Source organism: Bombina bombina, chromosome 8 (genome assembly GCF_027579735.1).
Source record: "Bombina bombina isolate aBomBom1 chromosome 8, aBomBom1.pri, whole genome shotgun sequence".
In the NCBI taxonomy this organism is placed as follows: domain Eukaryota; kingdom Metazoa; phylum Chordata; class Amphibia; order Anura; family Bombinatoridae; genus Bombina; species Bombina bombina.
This window is the reverse complement of record NC_069506.1, coordinates 103,436,435-103,459,621: the sequence shown is the minus strand read 5'-3', so window position 1 is coordinate 103,459,621 and position 23,187 is coordinate 103,436,435. Positions and strand designations below refer to the sequence as shown.

General features: G+C 35.8%; 1 protein-coding gene across 1 annotated transcript in view; it reads right to left on the bottom strand.

The window, feature by feature from the left end:
* Positions 1 to 22,983, bottom strand: part of ROBO3 (roundabout guidance receptor 3) — a 255,098-nt gene extending 232,115 nt beyond the window's left edge. Inside the window, exon 1 of the mRNA XM_053690485.1 lies at positions 22,625 to 22,983. Within this exon, the coding sequence (XP_053546460.1) occupies positions 22,625 to 22,685 (61 nt within the window). The 5' untranslated portion in view covers positions 22,686 to 22,983. The remainder of the gene's footprint in view (positions 1 to 22,624) is intronic.
* Positions 22,984 to 23,187: the final 204 nt, after the last annotated feature.

The window sequence follows — 23,187 nt, the reverse complement described above, 5'->3', positions numbered from 1 at the left end:
CTTTCTGAATCATAAAAGTTTCATTTTGACTTTAGTTTCCATTTAGCCTTTAATTTTCTACATTATTGACCTTAGATAGCTATGTTACATAGGTAACGTCCATCCTTTTATATTAACTTTTTAAGCATACAGCCTACTGAACTCAGTGGTTATCATCATGCACATGTATTTAATTACAGTGCCAAATGTGTATATGTGTTCTACTGTTGTTCACCAAGGCCCATGCACAGAAAAGGATATCATAAAGAAAGCAGCAATGACTTTTGCTAGAACTATTTTTGGAAATCAGTGTATACAAAGAAAAAAAATATTCAAATACAATTTGAAATGTACAACTATGCATTCCAAATTTGATATTTCATATAACCTTAATTTTTGTTCACTCAATCTAAAACGATATATTGTCTGCAGAAGGTTGGAGTTCATCATGTAGATCTCTCATGAAAAAAAAATCTATCATTTTCATAATGCCGAACACACAGTCCTTTTACATTAAAAATCATATACCTACTGAAATATTCCACCAAAGGAACGAAACACAAAATAATATTGTACATAACCTCAAATTATTTAATTATAAGAAAATAACACTCATGGGGGCTATCAGATCTCATCTCAGTGTGAAAACACTATATTTTATTAAATAATGATGCATACTGCAAATGGTTGAGGAATTAATAAGGGACCTAATAACTGATTAATTTAATTTAATTTCAGTGTCAGGTGGGTTAATGGCCATTAGAAGACAAAAAAGGTGAGTGAAGTTGAATGTTTTTCATCATTTAGTGAGCAAGTACTAAATAATAACACACTGATTTAGAATGAGGGTGTGCTTTGAGATGTATACTATATATTTATATTTACCAATGTGCGAGCGGACATGATACGAAGTAGCGTATCATGTCCGCTGCACATCGATAAATGCCGACAGCGTTTATCATTGGACCAGCAGTTCTTGTGAACTGCTGGTGCAATGCTGCCCCCTGCAGATTCGTGGCCAATGGGCCGCTAGTAGGGGGTGTCAATCAACCCGATCGGGTTGATTTATGTCCACCGCCTCAGAGCAGGCGGAAAAAGTTATGGAGCAGCGGTCTTTCGAGCATACGGAGCTTGATAAATATGCTTCTATATAGAAAAGCCACTAAGGAACATAATGGATCATGAATGAAGATCAGCTATAAATAAAACATAGTTAAAACTATGGATTTTTCTTAGTTTAATCCTTGTAGCTTGAAAAATCATAGCTTTTTCCTTTTATGCTAAAATTCAAGGCCACTTATTCAAACATGTTAAAGAGATTTTAAAACATGTGTATAGTAAATATATTAGCAGTCAATAACTGCATTGCAATATATATATTGTGACAGGGTCAGAGATCATATATATGTTAGCAGGAGAATGGAGCTCTCTGTTTATCCAGAATGAAAACAGTTAAATTTCAGGTGCTCTCAGCTGGTGCAGTTAGCTAGCTAGCAAAAGGCTGCTCTGAGAGCAAAGCTCTCTCTCTCTTCCTCCTGTGAGGAGGAAATCACCTGACAGACTGCCTGTAAGCACAGAGACAGAAAAAGCAGGTACTCTAAACAATTGTTTTTTCTATAAAGCAGTTGTTTACTGGGGACAGTTTAGATGCCCCAATAATATAGTTAGAAATCCTTAAAGTTTAGTTAGCCTCTTGAGTTAGGAGTAGGTGTTTGTTTTGGTTTCCTGCTGCACTGCAGTTGCCTGTAACAGGGCTTTTATGATCTCCTCCATTTTTGCAAACACAAACTTTAATATATATTTAAGTGGGCTCTTTACTTTTAATCTCCCAGTACTAGGCCATCCCACCGCTGCCACCACTGTGGTAAGTTGGCCGAGCTTTTGGCTTTAGTAAGAAAGAACAGTTCATTTGATTCAGGAACAAACTATTTATTTGTTTCACAGCAGGTTTCATAAAACAAAACAAACACCTACTCCTAACTCAGGAGGCTAACTAAACTTGAAAGGATTCCTAACTATTTTACTGAAGCATCTTAACTGTCCCCAGTAAAAAAAACTGCTTTATAGAAAAAAAACAATAGTTTAGAGTACCTGCTTTTTCTCCCTCTGTGTCTCTGTGCTTACAGGCAGTCTGTCAGGTGATTTCCTCCTCACAGGAGGAAGAGAGAGAGAGATTTGCTCTCAGAGCAGCCTTTTGCTAGCTAGCTAATTACACCAGCTGAGAGCACCTGAAATTTAACTGTTTTAATTCTGCATAAACAGAGAGCTTCATTCTCCTGCTAATATATATATATGATCTCTGACCCTATCACAATATATATATATATATATATATATATATATATATACACACACACACACTTACAAAATATTTTTATTTACTTATACACATACATACACACACATACATACAGTACATACATATATAGAGGGCTTGACAAACCCAGCAGCCAGGGAGATATATACATACACTATGAAAATCTAGAAATGCTACAGTTCTTAAAGGGACAGTTTACTCAAAAATTTTCTCCCCTTTAATTTGTTCCCAATGATGCACTTTACCTGCTGGAGTGTATTAAATTGTTTACAAGTAGCTCCTTTACCCTTATATTGGCATTTGAAATTGTTAATTTAGCATGTGGTATCCCCACCTATTCTGAAAGTTTGTGGCCGCACGTACCAGCTATAGATAAGCTTTATAAAGACAGCCAGCAGAAGAAATTACACTCCCAGTGTGATAAAGCAGAGATAAGGTAATAAAATGTTGATTTTCCATTGTTCTCTCAAAGTATTGGTGATTGTTTTAAGGACAGATATAAGATAAAGAAGCAGGTATATGTGCACAATGTGATACAGTAATGAGATCTGATTATACCTACAAGCTCAACCTATTTTATTAGGCTGTGGCTTCAAAACACAAAATCAGAGCTTTAATATACAGAAATAAACCTTAAAAAGCTAATTTTCATACATTTTTTACTCTGCAGTTGGTAAAAAAAGCAATTGTAAACACATTAAGGGAAAAACTATTTTACAGTATACTGTCCCTTTAAAGGGTCTTTATAGTTAAAATTACTACATGCTCTCATTTATTAGAGCATGCAAGTTGATCACTATTAACCCTGCAATGCTATATGTTTAACCCTTGCAAATTGGTTTAAACACATAGATAAAAGATGCAGAAAACTGCTGATCACAAGCCGAAACTGCCTCTGATCCCCTCAGCAGCGCTAGTTCTAGAGCAGAGTTGTACAAATAGCACTGATGATTGGATCAGAGATAGTTTCTGCTCATGACCAGCAATTCTCTGCAGCTCCTTTGGAGGAGTTAAACACATATATATGCAGGGTAGATAGCAATACATTTGCATACTCTAACAAAGAATAGCAGGTCATTTTTTTTTTCAATATAGTGGCCCTTTAACTAACAGGAAATAAAAATCAAGTTTTATTTACATCTCATATGATTTTATCATTATGAGATAAATTATTCCTAAGTAAAACATTGGTAGTTAAAAATTGCCAACAATTCACAGCCAGCATGTACCTAGCGCAGCCACTGGCTGGAAACTACATAGCAGACAACTTACCTTCCTAACATCCTTGAAGGTCAGTGTATTACAAGCCCTTTTAATCATTTTCAAGTAATTATACAAGATTAAAAAACCAATGTTTTCCTTTGGATTCCAATAGGAAGAGAATTATTTAAATAATGCATTCAATAGAGTCTGCTCTTGTCTGCTGATCCGTAGCTAAATTTCACAATACCCTACAGCAGATAATTTATTTTAATAATAAGACTTCATTTGTAGATGATATGTTGAAGATCTGCTATATAAAAGATTAAATTAAAGTCTGCATTTTGTAAAAAAACAGGAATGACACATAAATAATTAAAAGTATGATGAACTATTATTTCATAGCAGTTGTATCAACCTTAGATTTAAAGGAATATTACAACCAGAAATTAATTATATTTTGATGATACATGAAAAAAATTGTGATATTTGGTTATATTTTAAATAAATGTATCTATTCTTTTAAATTAAATTGGGCCAGATTACGAGTGGAGCACAAACACTTGCGCACGAGCGATAAGGTGTTTATCACAGGTGTTTGCAAGTTGAAAGTAAACGTGATTGCTTGAGCGCAATCGTTATTTACGCTAGAATTATTCCCGCGACTTCAGAGCTCTGTTTAACTGTTTTGGGAAACAAAAAAGTTGCACTAAACACATTACAAATACATTACATTATAGTTGCACTCACAACAACACTATCTATATATGTATTTATATGTATATATATGTATTTACATACATTAATACACATATAAACACATATGTACACATATATAGAAATGCATTGGAGTCCTTTGCAGTCAAGTAAATGAAAATATGTAAAAACATATTTATTTAATATTCATATTTAATAAAGTGTTATACTGTGCATTTATTGTTAATATTTCACATTCCGATGTTCTGAATGTAGTATTTTTAAATAGATATTTCTGTACATATCTATACCACTGGCTTTCAAACCTGTCCTCAGGCCTCCAAAAACAGGTCAGATTTTCGGGATATCCTCAAAATGTGGCCTGTTAGAGAGGTCTGAGGACAGGTTTAAAAACCAGTGATCTATACCTATATATAATCATATTGATCTATAGGTATAGATACTGTATGTATTGTGCCACAAAACATCAGATATATGTAGACATTTTGATTTATGAATAAATAGTACATATTCTTGTATGTGAAGAACATTGGAATGTGAAATATTCATATTGGATTAGTGCACATGAGAATATGCGATCAGGTGCACGAGCGGGAGCGTTAATTAGCGTTCCACTTGTAAAATATATTTTCACAAAAAAGGGCACAAGCTAACTGCAATAAATGTTCGTACAAAAGGCCTACATTCACCTGTTATATAGGACTAAAAAGAGTATTTTTCAGTTCAAAGTTTACCATTTCTATTACTCTGATTTGACATCTATCCTTTATTATTTGCTTTGCAAATTAAAGGTATTGTGATATCTCATCAATCATAGTAACTATCTATTACCAACACAGGAATGGATGAGATCATATTCAATTTGTAACCTTAAAGGGACAATGATGAACCCAAATTTTTTCTTTAATGATTCAGATATAGCATGCAATTTTAAGCAATTTTTTAATTTACTCCTATTATCAATTTTTCTTCATACTCTTGCTATCTTTATTTGAAAAGCAAGAATGTAAGTTTAGAAGCCGGCCCATTTTTGGTTTGCAACCTGGGTTGCCCTTGCTGATTGGTGGCTAAATACACCCACCAATATACAAGTGCTGTTCAGGGTACTAAACCAAAAATTGGCTGACTCCTTAGCTTAGATTCCTTCTTTTTCAAATAAAGATAGCAAGAGAACAAAGAAAATTTGATAATAGGAGTAAATTAGAAAGTTGCTTAAAATTTCATGCTCTATCTGAATCATGAAAGAAAACCCGTGGATTTAGTATCCCTTTACCAATAAGTATTAACAACAAACATATCTATAGACATAATGGAGTTTTTATTGTTCCTACAATGTGTTATGTTTACAAATGGAAAGTCATGTAGCTAATGCAATTGTAACACATAAGCAATCAAAACCCTGGTGCTAACATTAAAGACAACCCCCATAAAGACAAATCCCAAGAATCTGAAATTCCCATAGTCAACAAGAAGGCATTTTGTGGCAGTGCCTTTTCATTACATTTGCTTTACATCATTACACCATAATTAACCCTAACTGCAATCTCTCCCACCTCAATTAACCTTAACTTCATCAGCCACATACCCCTATTAATTAAAGATCTGCTTCAACTAGTACCACTGACCTACTACTGCTAGCATACCTTATCTCCTATCACTAGCATCATAGTTTGACTATCAGGTATCTAAAACATACTTCTTCATTAAAGGGATATGAAACAGTGCTCCTTTAATCAAAACTAATATGTTAAATCAAAGTAAACATAAAAAGAAACAGATTGTGTTTAAAAAAAGCACAAACAACCTATTATTTTCATTGCAAAATGAGCACTGTAGTCACTTCCCTCAAGAAGATGAGAGAGATAACATGTTGAGAACGTAAGTTGCATTCTACCACTTCTGAATATTGACAAAACTGACTTCCTGTTTATCTTGCATTCACTAAACACTAAGCCAACTCAAATTACTCTAGAAGATTTATGATATCAAGCTAGATAATCTTTCCTGTAGAGGCCCCAACCTCTTTGTGTGACTTTGACAGGATGTAATGGACACTGCACAAATTAAGTTAAACAAAAGAGCAGGTAAAATCCTTTTAAAATTATGAATACATATTGCAATGATTTTGATTAAAAATAACCAACCGATTAGTGTTTTTTTAATAACAAAAATGAAACAGACCGCTTTATATTTCTTTAAAGAAACATACATATTAATAATGTAAAAGTGATATATCACTATCTTATACATTTTGAACTCTGTAAATATAAAAAAATGCCCAAATGCAGGTTACATTTCTCTCTCTCTTTCTGACACACACACATTAATATAAATTTAACAGCAATCTTGTTTCTAGAGACACTACATAATATGCTATAATCTACCCAATTTGATATAATGCTTTCATATTGTAAAAGCACATTGTTAGTTATTCTCCATTGTTCGAAGACTATTTCACCCCCCTTTCAAATCCACTAATAGTCACCTTGAGCATCTTCCTTTAACCTCAGTTAAGTAAATCCCTGCTGTCTCCTTTCTTATTCTAATTACTGCTAGAACCAATGACTTTAGTGCTGTATTGTCATTAAACTAAGCTTTCTCTGTAATTGAAGACAAAAAGCAAAATAGATTAGAAATAGCCATTCATTTGTAATCCTTGTGCTGATTTACCAAAACTGGCAATAACTAAACTATATTATCAATGTACAGCACAGATGCTATTTATATAACTAGCCAATAATGGTAATCAAGGTAGTGCATTTAAAAAATCATTACTTTATTCTTTATTAGATATACTATATCAGCAAGGCAAGGTAACATTTGCTATAAATTATACACTTAATATATAGCAAAAACATTAGCTACACCATACATGGTTTTCAAGTTTCAAGGATGCACTTTAGTAAATTGCAAATGTACCGGAGTCGATATATGCTGAGACAATTAAGCAGAAACATAAATATATATATATATATATATATATATATATACACACATACACAGTATATGGATGTGCATTCAGATCTTTTGTGAAGTTCTGAATGCGGAAGTAAGCAGCCGTTCTTGCCCTTCGGATCTTTTAGAAGAATCAATCGGGCTACAAAATGGTCCGAAGTTCATGAGCAGCTTGTTACTTCCACATTCGGAAGTGAGGATCCAAATGCGGCAGTAACAACGGCTCGTGCCCTTTGGATCTTTTTGAAGCCGGATTGATTCTTCTAAAAGATTCCAATTCTAAAATCTGGATTTGTACAAATCTTAGTGTGGGGATCTTTTACAGGAATCAATCTGGCTACAAAAATATCCGTAGGGCACAAGCCACTGCTTACTTCCACATTCGGATCTTCACGAAGAATCTTAATGCAATGCACGTCTATATTATATATATATATATATATATATATATATATATATATATATGGACATTAAAAAAAATCAGCACTACAAGATAATAGTAAGTTAATCATATATAAAACAGTGTTTTGTTACACACTGTTTCTAGTGCACGGTAGTGGTAACAAAATGTAATATAGAGACAAAAGACAAGACCACTATATCCAGAATCAGGTTATTTACTTCTCAAATCTAAAAAGCATCTGCAGCAAGCAGAACAATTTTAGGACACATGTATAATCATCAGTGAATACATCAAAGAAAGCAACATTATTTCAGAAGGAAAAATTATCTGTAGGAGCCAGTCCAGGCAGAACGACCGGTGAGACTTGGAGGGGGTGCTGGTTACTTTAAGTGCCTTCCAATCGGTCAAGTGCTGGTTCCAAGATTGTGGAACTACTGGGGACCAGCAGGTGAATATCTGCTCCATCACAGCAATCCACAATGAGTTAAACACTCTTGGGGGTCTATTTATATATGTGCGGACGGACATGATCCGCTATAGCGAACCATGTCCGCTGCACATTGATAAATGCAGACAGCATACACTGTCGGCATTTTTCATTGCACCAGCAGTTCTGGTGAACTGCTGGTGCAATACCACCCCCTGGCCGCTAGCAGGGGGTGCCAATCAGCCCGATCGTACATGATTGGGCGGATTACTATACGCCACCGTAGCAGTCTTAAAACCACTGCTTCTTAACTCCTGTCTCCGGCGAGCCTGAAGGCTCGTGTGGAAACAAGGGGAACAGGGGCCATTCGGCCCTTGTTAAATAGACCCCCTTGAACTCCACTCACACAGCACGCCAGAACTGGCAGCCTCAAAAGAGGTAACATTGGAGCTGCTAGTTAACCATATATATGTTGTGGATGGTTCTTTCTTTTGGGGAGTCCCGTGAAGGGTTATCCATATGATGCTGTGAAATAAATGCAAATCACTGCATACACTTTGAGTGATCTTCAAGCTTGGGGGCTTTAAATGAGCCATATGCTGGTAGCACTCTATTTCCCTGATTAACAACTTATTACTAATAGGATTACAAATACCTACCTCATTGGGTCGGGTTAAGACTCCAGCACTTGACCATCACATTTTTGTAAATATTTTATTATATCTTTTCATGTGACAACACTGAAGAAATTACACTTTGCTACAATGTAAAAGTAGTGAGTGTACAGCCTGTATAACAGTGTAAATTTGCTGTTCCCTCATGGCAAAGAACTCTCTGAGGATCTGAAATAAAGAATTGTTGCTCTACATAAAGATGGCCTAGGCTATAAGAAGATTGCCAAGACCCTGAAACTGAGATGCAGCACGGTGGGCAAGGCCATACAGCAGTCTTACAAGACAGGTTCCACTCAGAACAGGCCTCGCCATGGTCGACCAAAGAAGTTGAGTGCACATGCTCAGCGTCATATCCAGAGGTTGTCTTTGGAAAATAGACGTATGAGTGCTGCCAGCATTGCTGCAGAGGTTGAAGGGGTGGGGTTCAGCCTGTCAGTGCTCATATACGCCACACACTGCATCAAATTGGTCTGCATGGCTGTCGTCCCCGAAGGAAGCCTCTTCTAAAGATGATGCACAAGAAAGCCTGCAGTTTGCTAAAGACAAGCAGACTAAGGACATGGATTACTGGAAATGTATTTGGTTCAGATGGTGTCAAGCGTGTGTGGCAGCAACCAGGTGAGGAGTACAAAGACAAGTGTGTCTTGCCTACAGTCAAGCATGGTGGTGGGAGTGTCATGGTCTGGGCCTGCATGAGTGCTGCCAGCACTGGGGAGCTTCAGTTCATTGAGGGAACCATGAATGCTAACATACGGAAGCAGAGCATGATCCCCTCCCTTCAGAGACTGGGCCGCAGGGCAGTATTCCAACATGATAATGACCCCAAACAAACTTCCAAAACAACCACTGCCTTGTTAAAGAAGCTGAGGGTAAAGGTGATGGACTGGCCAAGCATGTTCCCAGACCTAAACCCTATTGAACATCTGTGGGGCATCCTCAAATGGAAGGTGGGGGAGCGAAGTTCTCTAACATCCACCAGCTCCGTGATGTCGTCATGGAGGAATGGAAGAGGACTCCAGTGGCAGCCTGTGAAGCTCTGGTGAACTCCATACCCAAGAGGGTTAAGGCAGTGCTGAAAAATAATGGTGGCCACACAAAATATTGACACTTTAGGTCCAATTTGGACATTTCCACTTAGGGGTGTACTCACTTTTGTTGCCAACTGTTTAGACATTAATGGTTGTGTGTTGAGTTATTTTGAGGCAATAGCAAATTTACACTGTTATACAAGCTGTACACTCACTACTTTACATCTCTCTCTCTCTCTCTACATCTCTCTATATACACACACACACACACACAGGATAACCTATACGTAGGTTAGAAACCCAGGGAAGAAGAAGCCAAGTGTTAATTTAAAATACATCCCTATAGATTTCAAACCAAGTGAACATGAATATGTTTGAAGCTTTTTTGTTCAATTGTGTTTTTAAAGACTCTACAACCAGGGCAGGATATGCCATTAGGCACAGTAGGCATGTGCCTACAGGCGCATTGCAGCAAGGGGCAACACGGCGCCTGCCTGTAGTCAGTGTATTAACTTTTTTTTTTTTTTTAAAAAGATGCAGTCACTGTCAATAACTTTTTAAAAAATATATTTTATTAAAGACTCTGACAGCGCAGTTACACCCATTTTCTGGTGAGGAGGGTCCGAGGTCGAGGAGAGGAGAGAGTCAGCAACTAGCGAGTAAGTACCTACCCTCCCACTCTGACTCAGTCTCCAGTCAAAAAGTGCTGTGGTCTGCTCCTGACCTTGATGGTGCACGCACCGCCACTTTTGGTTGGCTTCAGATTTTTGTGCTTACAGGCACCTGCGATGTAAATCCGGCCCTGTCTACACCGTTTGAACTTCTTAAGGCAAAACTTAAAAAATGTGGCCTATCTCAAAAACTGTTAACTTGTTTTTATTCAGCCATCATCAAATCAGTTTTGTGGTCCTCTATTTTAACCTGGTATATCACTGCTACATTATAATTAAAGGAGAAACTACACCTAATTGTAGGATCTGCGAAAAAAAATCATTACGTGTCAACTTATTTCTCTTAAGCACATTTACTTTTCAAGGATCAATAAGAGTCGGAACATTTTAATTTGATTTGTCTCACCAAGGACATTGTTTTTTTAATCGTCTATCTTTTTATCGTAGGCCAAGGTTGAGAGTTTTACAAACTTTGACAAACCGTTTTCTGAATGGCATTTTACCCCAAGCTTTTTAAATATCAAACAGAGCTTATTTTATAATTGATCTATGACAGGGCTCAACAAACCCAAGATCTGCGGAGCAACTGGCTCCTAAAATTTTACCCTTAGCTCCTAACTTTTTGGGTTATTCTTCATATATCTATATACAAATTCCACTGTCTTGCTCCTTAATGTTAAAACAGGTCTGTCGACCACTTGCCTTGGAGGTACAATCCCTTTAAGAGCTACCATTTTAGGTCTGCATAATTATCCTAAAAGGTGATATACTGTACATCCAAATATTATAGAACACATCACATATAAACATACTAATCTCTGCTATTAACAAGCTACACACACACGTTCAATACCCTAATCCTGTCTTTGCATTAATCTTATTGATATATTACACAAAAATATAACAAGAATCTATAATTACTTCACCCATTTGTTGTCTTTGTTAATCCGCTTGCAAAAAACAGCAGATGGTTTTAATTCATATGTCTCAATTCTGTCCTAGGAAATAAATATTGATCACGCTCCTAATCAATGTTAGTAACTATAATTATAATCAGGATCCCAGAATGTACAATATATTAAACTGGCGCCTGCTTATTTACTTTGTCATTTTCAACATGTTTACATGACTCAATTGAATTATAGCATACATGAATATGCAAAAATATGTTTAGAGTGTGGTGTAATTCAATATATCTATAAACTACTGTGCATAATATCCATTTTATAGGACAGCTGTGAATTAATTCAAATGAATTAAAGGAATAGCCTAATGCATAAAAAATGCTCTAATTATTTAGAGCATGTTACTTTTGCATTAATGTCCATTGGTAACTACCTGCAAAGACTCACAGTAGGACATATTCGGAGAGCCAATTAGGAGCAGCATACCTATGTAGCCCCCACTTGCACTGTCCTGTTTAGGAGCTGCAATGTGCTGTGGGCTCCTATCAGACATTTAGCTGTATATTTAACTTAAATACAATGTATATAATTATTTTTGCATATATAATATAATATAATATGAATGCATACACATACACATTTACCATGAACTGGATGGCAATTTACAAAATAAAATAATAATATTAATAATATAAAACTATGAGTATATATTGTATATGTAGTATACCATACCATATAGTACTCATTCCTTTGTATCCCTGGAACTTTCTTAAAAGCTCAACTTTTAAGAAGCACAGGGTGGACAAGACTCGCTCCAGCGAACCTATCTGCCTGGTATCGCGGGCAGCAATACACTGCCCGTATTTATCATTGCACCAGCAGCTGCTGGTGCAATGCCGCCCCTTGCTAGCGCGGCCAATCGCATTCCAGCAGAGGCTGTCAATCACCCAGGTCTGATTTGTCTGGGGTGATTTTGTTCCGCTAACTCAGAGCTGGCGTCTACGTTAGGAAGCAGCGGTCTAATGACCACTGCTTCTTAACAATTTTTTTTTTAAATGATTTTGGCTGCAACAAATAGATAATTACAAGACATTTCTGTTGGGTTGCTATAGAATAACATATAAGTCAAGTCAAAAGAAATTAACATTTTGCTTGCTGCAATTACTTATCAATAGTCAAACTCCATACACCACATGCATTATTTGTAGGAGCCAATCCAGGCTTTAGTTTTCAGACTAGCCACGGTCATAATGTTGGTATAAAATATGTTGTTTTGCAGTTGTTATCAGTTAAAGCCAATTAGGGAAATATATGCAACAGGGTTAGCCTTGAGAAGTCATCAGGATGCTTTCAAGTTCTTAGAATGAATAAATCCTCAATTTTTAGAGCTAAAGTACATGAAATGTTAGTAACAGATAAAAAAGATATATTGCAAGGTTGATTCATTAATAATGCATAAGCAAAGATTTTACTGTCCTTTTAAAAGAGACTGTCTACTCCAGAATTGTTATTGTTTAAAAAGATTGATAATTCCTTTATTATCCATTCCTTAGTTTTGCATAACCGACAGTTATATTAATACAGTTTTTACCTCTGTGATTACCTTGTATCAAAACCTCTGCATACTGCCCCCTTATTTAATTTATTTTGGACAGACTTGCATTTTAGCCAATCAGTGCCGTCTCATAAGTAACTCCATGGGCGTGAGCTCAATGTTATCTATATGGCACACGTTAGCTAACGCCCTCTAGCTGTGAAAAACTGTAAAATGCATTCAGATAAGAGGCGGCCTTCAAGTGCTTAGAAATTAGCATATGAGCCTACCTGGGTCTAGCTTTCAACTAAGAATTATACGCTTATCCAGTTATTTACAAACAAATATATTAAAACGTTACACAATCAAAAAACTTTTTATATTTGGTCTCTTTTAACACTTTTTAGCTTTTAATAGCGCCACTCTCAACTACTTATTATCTGTAAAAATTTGTTGACCAGGAAGGGGGTTTACAGAGAGAGGCTAAAGTGTTTTAAGTCCAAGCGCTGTTTTATACATCTCCATATATCTAGCTTTCAACTAAGAATTACCAAAGGAACAAAGCAAATTTGACTATAAGATTAAATTGGAACGTTGTTTAAAATTGCATGCCCTATCTGAATCATGAACGTTTAATTTTGACTAGACTGTCCCTTTAAAGGAACACAGAAGTAGCACATTTCTACTTCCTGCCTAATATCATGTCTCAGGGTTCATACTACCACATCATTAAAATGTTTATGCTTTTTAAAATGAATGGTGGAAACATCTGAACTCGCATCACCTTTAACGTTAAAGAATTTTAAAGCAAAACAAACATGAAAAAAGAATTTGTCAAGAATGACTCACCATTACATTCCACTTATGATGCTGTATTCCTATTAGTATCAGAAATATTAATACCTAATCATAAAACAGTTACTTAGATTAGAATAAATTGTTGAAAGTCGAAAAAAAAAAACAAAGCAAAACAAACGATGACACACAAACTATATGCTTTATCGTGCTCCTGCAGGAATGCAAATATTCACTTGCGGTATAACCATGTTTAAACAATAGCAGGAGATATAAAGACAATAACAGGAATTTAAGAAAATATTTGCAAGTTCTCACCATTCTGCCTATATTAAATAAACATAGTACATACAAACTATATCAACAAAAGCAAAAAATTGTTCCTGAGTTTATACAAAGCCTTCCAATGAACTATATATACCTCATTTATATCTTATAATTAAAGGGACACTTTAAATGGTCATGTTTCCGATTAAAATACGCATTTGAGAAAAAAATAATTCAGATTTACTTCCAGTATCAAATTGTGCACAGTCTTTTTATATGTCCACTTTTTAAAACACCTATTGAGCATGTGCAAGAGTTCACATTATATACATGAGTCTGTCATTAGCTGATGGCTGTCACATGATTCAGGGGGAAGGAAATTAATGATATTTTTGTACTTTATTCAATGACCATTTAAGTACAAAAAGGAGCAATATAACGTAGTTTAGGGGCTGATTTATGTTTTCCAATATATATATATATATATATATATATAAAATAAAGTTTTGAATTTGGGCTTTTTAAAGATGGTTCTGTGTCTGAGAACTCGCTGTCATGTTCTGTACTAGTGATTACAAAGAAATCTAAGGAAGGGTGTTGGTCCTTCCACAGGAGATGGCATTCAGAAGCAGGAAGGTGGTATAGTGAGTATAGCTAATTGACCCCACATATGGATGAAATTAACCTTTCACAGTTAGCCAAGATTTCTAACTAAAGATGTATAGTACAAAAGCTTGTCATTTAAAATAACTACATATCAAGAAAAAAAAAAAAGTCAAAAATGTTATAAAAAAAAAAAAGATGTTATCTGCCACAAATCTATATAAACAAACGGACCAAAGGAATTAATATAATGAATGCACATATATCAAATACAGCTGGGTATTCTGTGTATTGCAAATGGGTACAGTGATGGTGTGGGTTATGGATTAGATAACGTTTCAATAAGTGAAAAAAAATAGCTCAGCGAGGCATAATAGTTTGTTCTGAGGCTAGTCACCTCCCCAAAGGAGCCTGTTTTAGTCCCCAAATGTGCATTTTAAACAAGACTTTTCCAGTAGTATACAGTCTAGTACAACCTAAAATACCAAGCAATTTGCATGTGAACAAGAGATATGACAACCTCAAGCTTTTTGGCCTTCTGTAGGCCTCACTAGTGAGGTGCAGCCATATTGCTACTGGGCAACGATAACACATCTAGTAGTCATCCCCCTTAGGGAGATTGGTTCCCCAAGGGTCAGTATTTAACTATATAGGAAGAGAGAGAGAGAAGCGCTCAACCATGGAATTAACAAATACTTAATAGCTTATTCTATGGCTAAGATAAGATTATCAAGGAGTTTAGGGTGAACCACACTTCTATATATTGCCAGTAAAAACTATATGTGAAATAATACATGTTCTATTTTTCTGTTTCCCAATTATTATTATTATTATCCGTTATTTGTAGAGTGACAACAGATTCCGTAGCGCTATAAACATAGGCGGTATTCAAGGTAACAGTTATAGGGATCAAATGGGTAGAGGGCCCTGCCGAGAGTTGCACTGTTGTAGTCAGCTCTTATGCTGAAATGTTAGTAGAGAAGCACATCCTATTTACTCTTCCTTTTTGTTCGGCATAATATATATATATATAAAAAAAAGCAGGTCCCAGACAAGAATAGAGTTATATTGTTATAGATATACAACGTGGGGTGGGCTTGAGACTTTTCTAACTCTGGTTCTCGCTGAATTATGAGCCTTGGAGGTATTTTCCATGCTATGGATAATGAGGTTGGGGAGCGATGAGGTGTACAATGTTCTGTGGTTTATTAAAACATGCTACGGTATTTTGGTTTATGTCCACATGCTTTTTCCTATCAAGGAGAGCTAACTGATGTTCAGCAGATGCTTACTGGAGGCAAATTTATTGGTACTTACAATACAACAGAAAAGTGCATATGCTACTAAGAAATCTACTATGATAAAATTTTTACTGTATTCTCATGACATATACAAGGCTCATAGGTGCTATTTAGAAAGTGCTATGATGTGTGTTTGTATGTTGGACAGGGGGAAGACAAAACAGCATTACAACATTTGCCATTTACTTTCATATTAGCATTATAGGACCAATAAAATAAAGTAGATTTGCATAATCAACAAATGCATGATAAAAATACAATGCAATAGCTCTAAGGGGCCGATTTATCAAGGGACGAATGGCACTTGATGCCCCTGTTTCCGCATGAGCATTCAGGCTCGCCGGAAACAGCAGTTATGAAGCAGCGGTCTTAACTGCTCCATAACTGGTCCGCCTACTCTGAGGCTGCGGACATCAATTCGCCCAATCGCATACAATCGGACTGATTGACACCTCCCTGCTAGCGGCATTGCATAGATTGGCCGCAAATCTGCAGGGGTCGGCATTGCACAAGCAGTTCACAAGAACTGCTTGTGCAATGATAAATGCAGACAGCGAGCTGAGCGGATCTTGACAGACAGACCGATGATAAATCGACCCCACAGTCTGAACTTCAAATGAGTAGATTTTTTTCTGACACATTTCAAAGTTATGTCTATTTCCACTCCTCCAGTATCATGTGACAGCCATCAGCCAATCACAAATGCATATACATATATTCTGTGAATTCTTGCACATGCTCAGTAGGAATCAGTGACTCAAAAAGTATAAATATAAAAAGAATGAGAACAAAAGTAAATTTGAGAGTTGTTTAAAAGTGCAGGCTCTATCTGAATCATGAAAGTTTAATTTTCACTTGAGTCTCCCTTTAATGCCATCAATTATATTTAAAAAATAACATCTGACTGATAAAGAAGAGTTTACAACCATAAAGTATACCAGCTTCTATACAATGCATAAAGACTTAAACAGAGATTGTCCTTAAAATGTATCATAGATTTGAAGAAGAAAAAAACAGTATTTACAAAGTTTCATGGATTTGAAAGAGTCCCGGTGATTTATTTAGAAAGCAAACCTGAGATTGTAAAAAATAGAAATAAAAAAAATATGTTTTTGAGATGAAACTAAGGAAAACCTTTGACTGCAATGTCCATATAAAGTCTATAATTCCTTAGAGCATGTAATTTAAGTCTATCAACTGCAAAGTAGAAGAGCTGTTGGCGACCCATGGAGCACTGCTGGTCCTGATCTGAAAATGATGCTGATCCAATTAACAGAGCTAATTGCATGACTCAGATGTGCAACTAGTGCTGCTCATTGGATCCGCTTTGTTTACTACTCGGAACCAGCAGTGCTCTGTGGATCCCAAGCAGCACTTCTACTGTGTGTTTAACCCCTTTGCAGGGTAGGTGGGGTCGACAGTCTTAAAATGACATGCTGAATAAGAGCTGGTATTTTTTTTTGATTATTTTGACCCTTTAATTATGAAATAATATTATGCAATTATTGAAAAGGTAATTTATAGCTTGTTTGTTTTCCATATGAAAATGTAAGTGTAACACAAATAAATTCATTTATGATTTGCAACTTCTGGATTTATATTATATAAAAAAAACAGCCATTACTGCTGGGGCAAATTAGGGAAAAGTTATAAACAAGCTGATAAAGTGACAGTAAACACCTTGTAATTACAAGACATTTCTGTTGTTTTATTATAGAATACCTTATCAACCATCATTTTAAAACAAATTTACATCTTTTTTTTTTACTGCAATTACTTTTCAACAGCCAAACTCAACCCCCCATTTACCCTTATTTGGAGGAACCAATCGAGGTTTTAGTATGCAGACAGCAAGGCTAGCTAATATCATAAAGTTAGTGTAAAATGCCTTGTTTTGCAGTTGTTATCTGATACATTCAATTAGGGAGAGATATGTAGCAGGGTTAGCTTTGAGAAGTCAACAGGGTGCATTATAAATTCTGAGAATTTTAAAATTGCTAAATTTTCCTAGCTAAATTACATGAAAGGGGGGCAAAATAAAAAATGAAAACAACATGCAAAGTAATTCAATTAGGCATAACTAAACATTTTAAATAAAAGTCTCAAGATGTTTACTGTCCCTTTAACGGCTACTCTTTTTTGGAATTATTTCCTTTAAAATCAGAGGCTTGGACATTCAAACCTCTGCTGGTTTTGTTTGGAAAAACCTTATATACACAACACAACACTGACAAATGCATTGTAATGTTTAATTTATCAAAAAACTGGAGAGATGTTTGCCTTTAATGGGGATCAATGTCTATGACAATTATGTTACTTCCTTTGGGCACTTAATGAGAATTTATGAAGGTAAAAGCAATTACTGATATACATATTCATGAATGGGACAGCTTACACTGTCAACAGACTCAACACTGCTTCAACTTAGCCTGACACACAAAAAACGGAATATTAATTCTGATGAAGCGACACCTATCACCAAAGAAGTAAGCTTTATAATTACCATTAATTCAAATGCTGCTGTAAAAGCATTGAAATAATATTTGATAAATATTCTTATGGAACAATCATTCCTGCATATAATAATAATATAGACAGATTAAAAGCCGCGTTCATAAATACTGGAAAGCGTACACTATAGATTAATGGTCAAGAAAAAAAACAAAAAAAAACGTAATCAGCGAAGAGAAAGTTCACAAATTTAAATATTTTTTCTTTTTTAAAGTTAAAGCAACATTATAGAATAAAAAAATTATATGCTCTATTTCAGTGCTTAACGAATATGTTAAAAAATTAGGAGCCAATAAGAATATTTAGGAGCCAGGCATATCTTTTAGGAGCCAAACAGTTGGATTTGTATATAGATATATGGAGAATAACCCAAAACGTTAGGAGCCAGGAGTACAATTCTAGGAGCCAGTGGCTCCCAGGCTCCTGGGTTTGTCGAGCCCTGCTCTATTTTATTAGAGTATGTTCTGTTTACACTATTAAAAGGGACACACTTCAAAATAAACTTTTAGGATTCAAAAAGAGCAGCAATTTTAAGACACTTTCCAATTTACTTCCATCATCATATTTTGCACAGTCTTTTTGTATTCACACTTTCTAGGGAACAAGATCCGATGTGCACAAGCTCACATGGTATACGTATACTAGTCTGTGATTGGCTGATGTCTGTCACATGGTACAGGGGGCCGGATGATGGTAGGAAAAAATACAATTTGTCAGAAACAAAAATCTACTGCTTATTTGAAATTAATAGTAGGTGTTTATGCATTGTCTTTTTATTATGCACTTGTTAATTATGCAATTCTACTGCATTGAGTGGTCCTTTAAGGTTCTATGTGTTTAAGCCTTGCATGGGAGCTGCAAGTATTGCAGCTGCTGATTTGAACACAGCGGGTGATTGGCAGGGTTGTGCAGCTGAAGACTGGCTCATTGGCTATTTTCTATTTGAGACCAGCAGTTCTCTCCAGATCTTGAGAGAGATTTTAACCCCCACAAAAGAGTTAAGCACACAGCTGGAGCATCTATAGTGCAAAAATTGCATACTATATGCATTTGTTGCACTAGAATATCCCTTTAAGTGAAACCTGTCTACATTTCAATTGTAACTAGTAGGAAATTAATAAGTATGCACAACTGATATTGCTGTATTCATGGTCTCTAGTTGATGGGGAAAATTCCATACAGCCATACTGATGGAGAAGGAGTAATCTCAACAAGCCTGGCCGGAAAAAGTTGATTAATTTAGCACCGGAACATCTACTTTTCAAAATAGATCCTGTGAACCTAACTAATTTGCATATCTTGCCTGATGTCTAGGGGCTAATAAACAAGGAACAGAAGGACCCTTATCCAGATCCCTTATCATTTATTTGCAGCAACAGCTGTTGACAATGTGTGGTGATGTCATCAACTAATCCATAATGGCATCACATTTAATAAGGAGGTACTCAGAGGCACTTCCCTGTTGCTCACAGTACATTAGGCAATCTCTTACAAAGCCCATATCTCAATCTATGCAACACATATAGAGAGATACATGGCTCCTCATTTGAAAAATCAAAGTCAGTGATTTAAATTGAGGAATCACATATCTCTTGTAACACTAGCCACAAGAACGATTTAGCTAAAGGAGTGTGGAGCTCTAACAGAATCCCTATCTCTCTCTAGTGTATGACCTATAGGAACCAGTATCCCCACTTTTGGAAAACCAAAAGACCTCTTATATGGAGAGTCACTTATCTCCTTATGATGCAGGTGTTCAGTATTATAAATAGTAGTCCAGGGGTCAAGTCCTACAAAAAAAAAGTGTGGGAACTCACCAAGGCTTCCACTCCCCCCTCACAATTAATTAATACATTAATACACACATACACTGTATTTATATGTATATAATCTGTACACTTAGGTTAATGAAACAAATTAAAACCAATGAGGGGTTAAATGGTTGCCTTTGGGCCTGAGAATCCTCCTCTGTCTTAAGGTGCAATAGTTCTATTTCTGCTGAGGGGAGCTAAATAACCCCTGAGAAAGCCACACAGAAATGTAAGCACCATGTGTTACACACATTGCGGGGTGATCACACAGTAGGACTGCTGACAGGCTTGCATTTAGTGTATTGTAGGAAGTGTAACTGCCCATTATTAGAGGATCTCACTATCCCTCTAACCAGACTGTGCTCCAGCTCCTCCTACCAGCAGCAGCAGTGTTAGTGAAGTGTTTCTATTCTCTGTCATTTTTATTGGTTATTTGTAGAGCGCCAACATAGTCCACAGCGCTAACAGAGTCTGCAGCGCTAGTCCTCTGTCCAGGGGGAACCTAGTTCCTAATGCAAAAATAGTGCTCCATTCCCATGCGTTCCTGCTCGACTTGACCCCTGTAGTAATCACCTGCACCAATGAAAAGGCAATATGGATTTCCAGAGTTGCTACCTCTCCACATAAAACAGGAGCAAGAGACTTAATTTTGGAAAGAGGGGATATTCCTCTTTCCATTGAGGGTTCTCAAGAATCTCTCATTGGTAAATGTCTTAAACATGGCAATAAGCTACCAAATGTACTTACTGTATAAACAAGTAGAAAATACCAACATTAGATTAAAAAAAATGCTTTAGCAAAAGAATAAGAAATGGCTCAGTGAAAGGGTTAAATACAGAAAACAAACTCATCAAATGCAACCTATGTGAATAACAAACTATTTCAAAATCAGTACCGCTGATATCTTTTTATACAAAAATATAACATATATGTTATCTTCAGGAAATACAAAATGCTGTTCACGTGTGGAAGTGCATTATTCAGAATAGAGAAATGACAGGCAGATATGCCTATAATTAACATGCTATTAAATGCAAATTCAATGCACAATATGATTGATACTCTGTATATGTTAATACCTCCATTATAATACACTGCAGAACTGTATGAGGATTATAGTCGCTGTCTCTATGACACTAAAATGGGTTCAATTCTTTAGGGTCAGACATTTTTGTTACTTTTCTATAATACTTTGACACATTGCCGGTTTCCAACAGATTCTGTGACCTTAAAACTGCTACTTTTGTTAGTATGAGAAAAAGGAAAATCTGTCAAGGTGTCAAACGCTACAGAGAAGCTATAAAACACACTGTGGGTTGAATTACTATAAGGAATTTCAACTCAGGGGCCATAAAGCACTGACTGTCTCATGATCCCCAAGGGTAAAATCCTAATGCTTTGACTATAAGATGACCCCTGCAGCCTGTTACATATATAGGTCTTTCCACTTTTAGCCCATTTAGCAGCAATTTTCAATGCACTCAATTCTGAGACCTCACCAATGCTATTATTCAAGCTGTCAGAAACTAAAGTTCAAAGAAAAAGCACCACAAAAAAACCATGCTACAACAACCCAACATGCACTGCTTATTCTTATGATTATAAGTCCTCTACCAACCCTTATAAATAGGCAGGGTTTCCTCAACTGCAATGCTAATGCTATGATAAGGACAGCTCTCTAGGAAATCACTGCTGATACACAATTGCAACTTACACTCATACACTTAAAATGACTTAGAACCTTTTAGCAACATTACTTGTATTTAAATCAAGATTTTAGCAGTAGTGATGAGATATCAAATAACTTGGGAATTTCATGGTTCAGAGATTTGTATTGTTATTCCTTTACCTTATTCAATGTTATGTACTTTGGTGCTAACCCTTGATATACCAGTGCAAAACACACTAGGAGTGGCTGAGAGATTTACATTATACATAAATATGGAAAAATAACAACTAAAAGTTAAGTTAAATACTTCTGAAGTACAAAATTCCTAAATAATTTTAAACAAAACACATACACTAAACATTTACTCAGGGATACTGTACTGCAGCACCTTCTTATATGCTGCCTACATAGCCAAAGTCTTATATTTCAGAATATTTACTCATAAAGCCAAAATATTTGTTATTTTTTTCAAACAACTAATATACATCTGTGAATATGTTATAGTTTTCAGAAAATGCATTCCCCTTAAAAGGATAATTAAAAAAACCCAAAAAAAAACATAAAAATGAACACAATGACACAAAAATTCCATATAATCTAGAAAAAAATATGAGTGACAGAAACTAATACATACATTATTAAAGACAAAAATTAAGTATATTTTTACCATAAAAAATAATATATATATATAAATATATATATATATATATATATATATATATCACTAATGAGAAGTTCATCTATATACAGATTTTAGTTTAGTTCACATACTTACCCACTGACATCTTAAAATTAGCTTTAGTAGTAAGAAATAGGCAGAAATTATTTAAACATATTTTAAGCGTTACATTACTTACCTAGAATTGGAGATACTATGAGAGGCACAATCCATAATAAGGTTTGGCAAATAAACCACATCTTCTGCTTTTCTCTGAAAAGCCCACAAATTCCCACAATAGGTTCAAATATAAACACTTTCCTCTCGTGGTCCGATACCAGAATATAAAAAGCACCATGAAAGATGGGAACAACAAAAGGTAACTCCTTAGCTAGCCGGGCAGTTCCCCAAAACACAAAATCTCACATCAGATCCATCAGCAGAAGCACTGGACATTCCAGCAACTTGTTTGTTATTTATTCCCGTGCACACACTATAGCACAGCCTGAGGTTGCCTGAGCGTTCTGTAATCCAGTGTGAGGCACAGCCTGTGTGTTCCCTCTGACATGCACACACACATCTGAATGAGGATGGCTAGAGTACAACTTGCTCCAGCTCCCTACACCATTGTGTCACTGACACCTCCCCCCAAGCATTTAAAGGCGCAGGCACCTGCACATGAAATATGCTGATGGCTGCTTTTGTAGCCTATCACACCCATTAAAAAAAATGTTTTTAAAAATAGTAATGCATTAATAATAC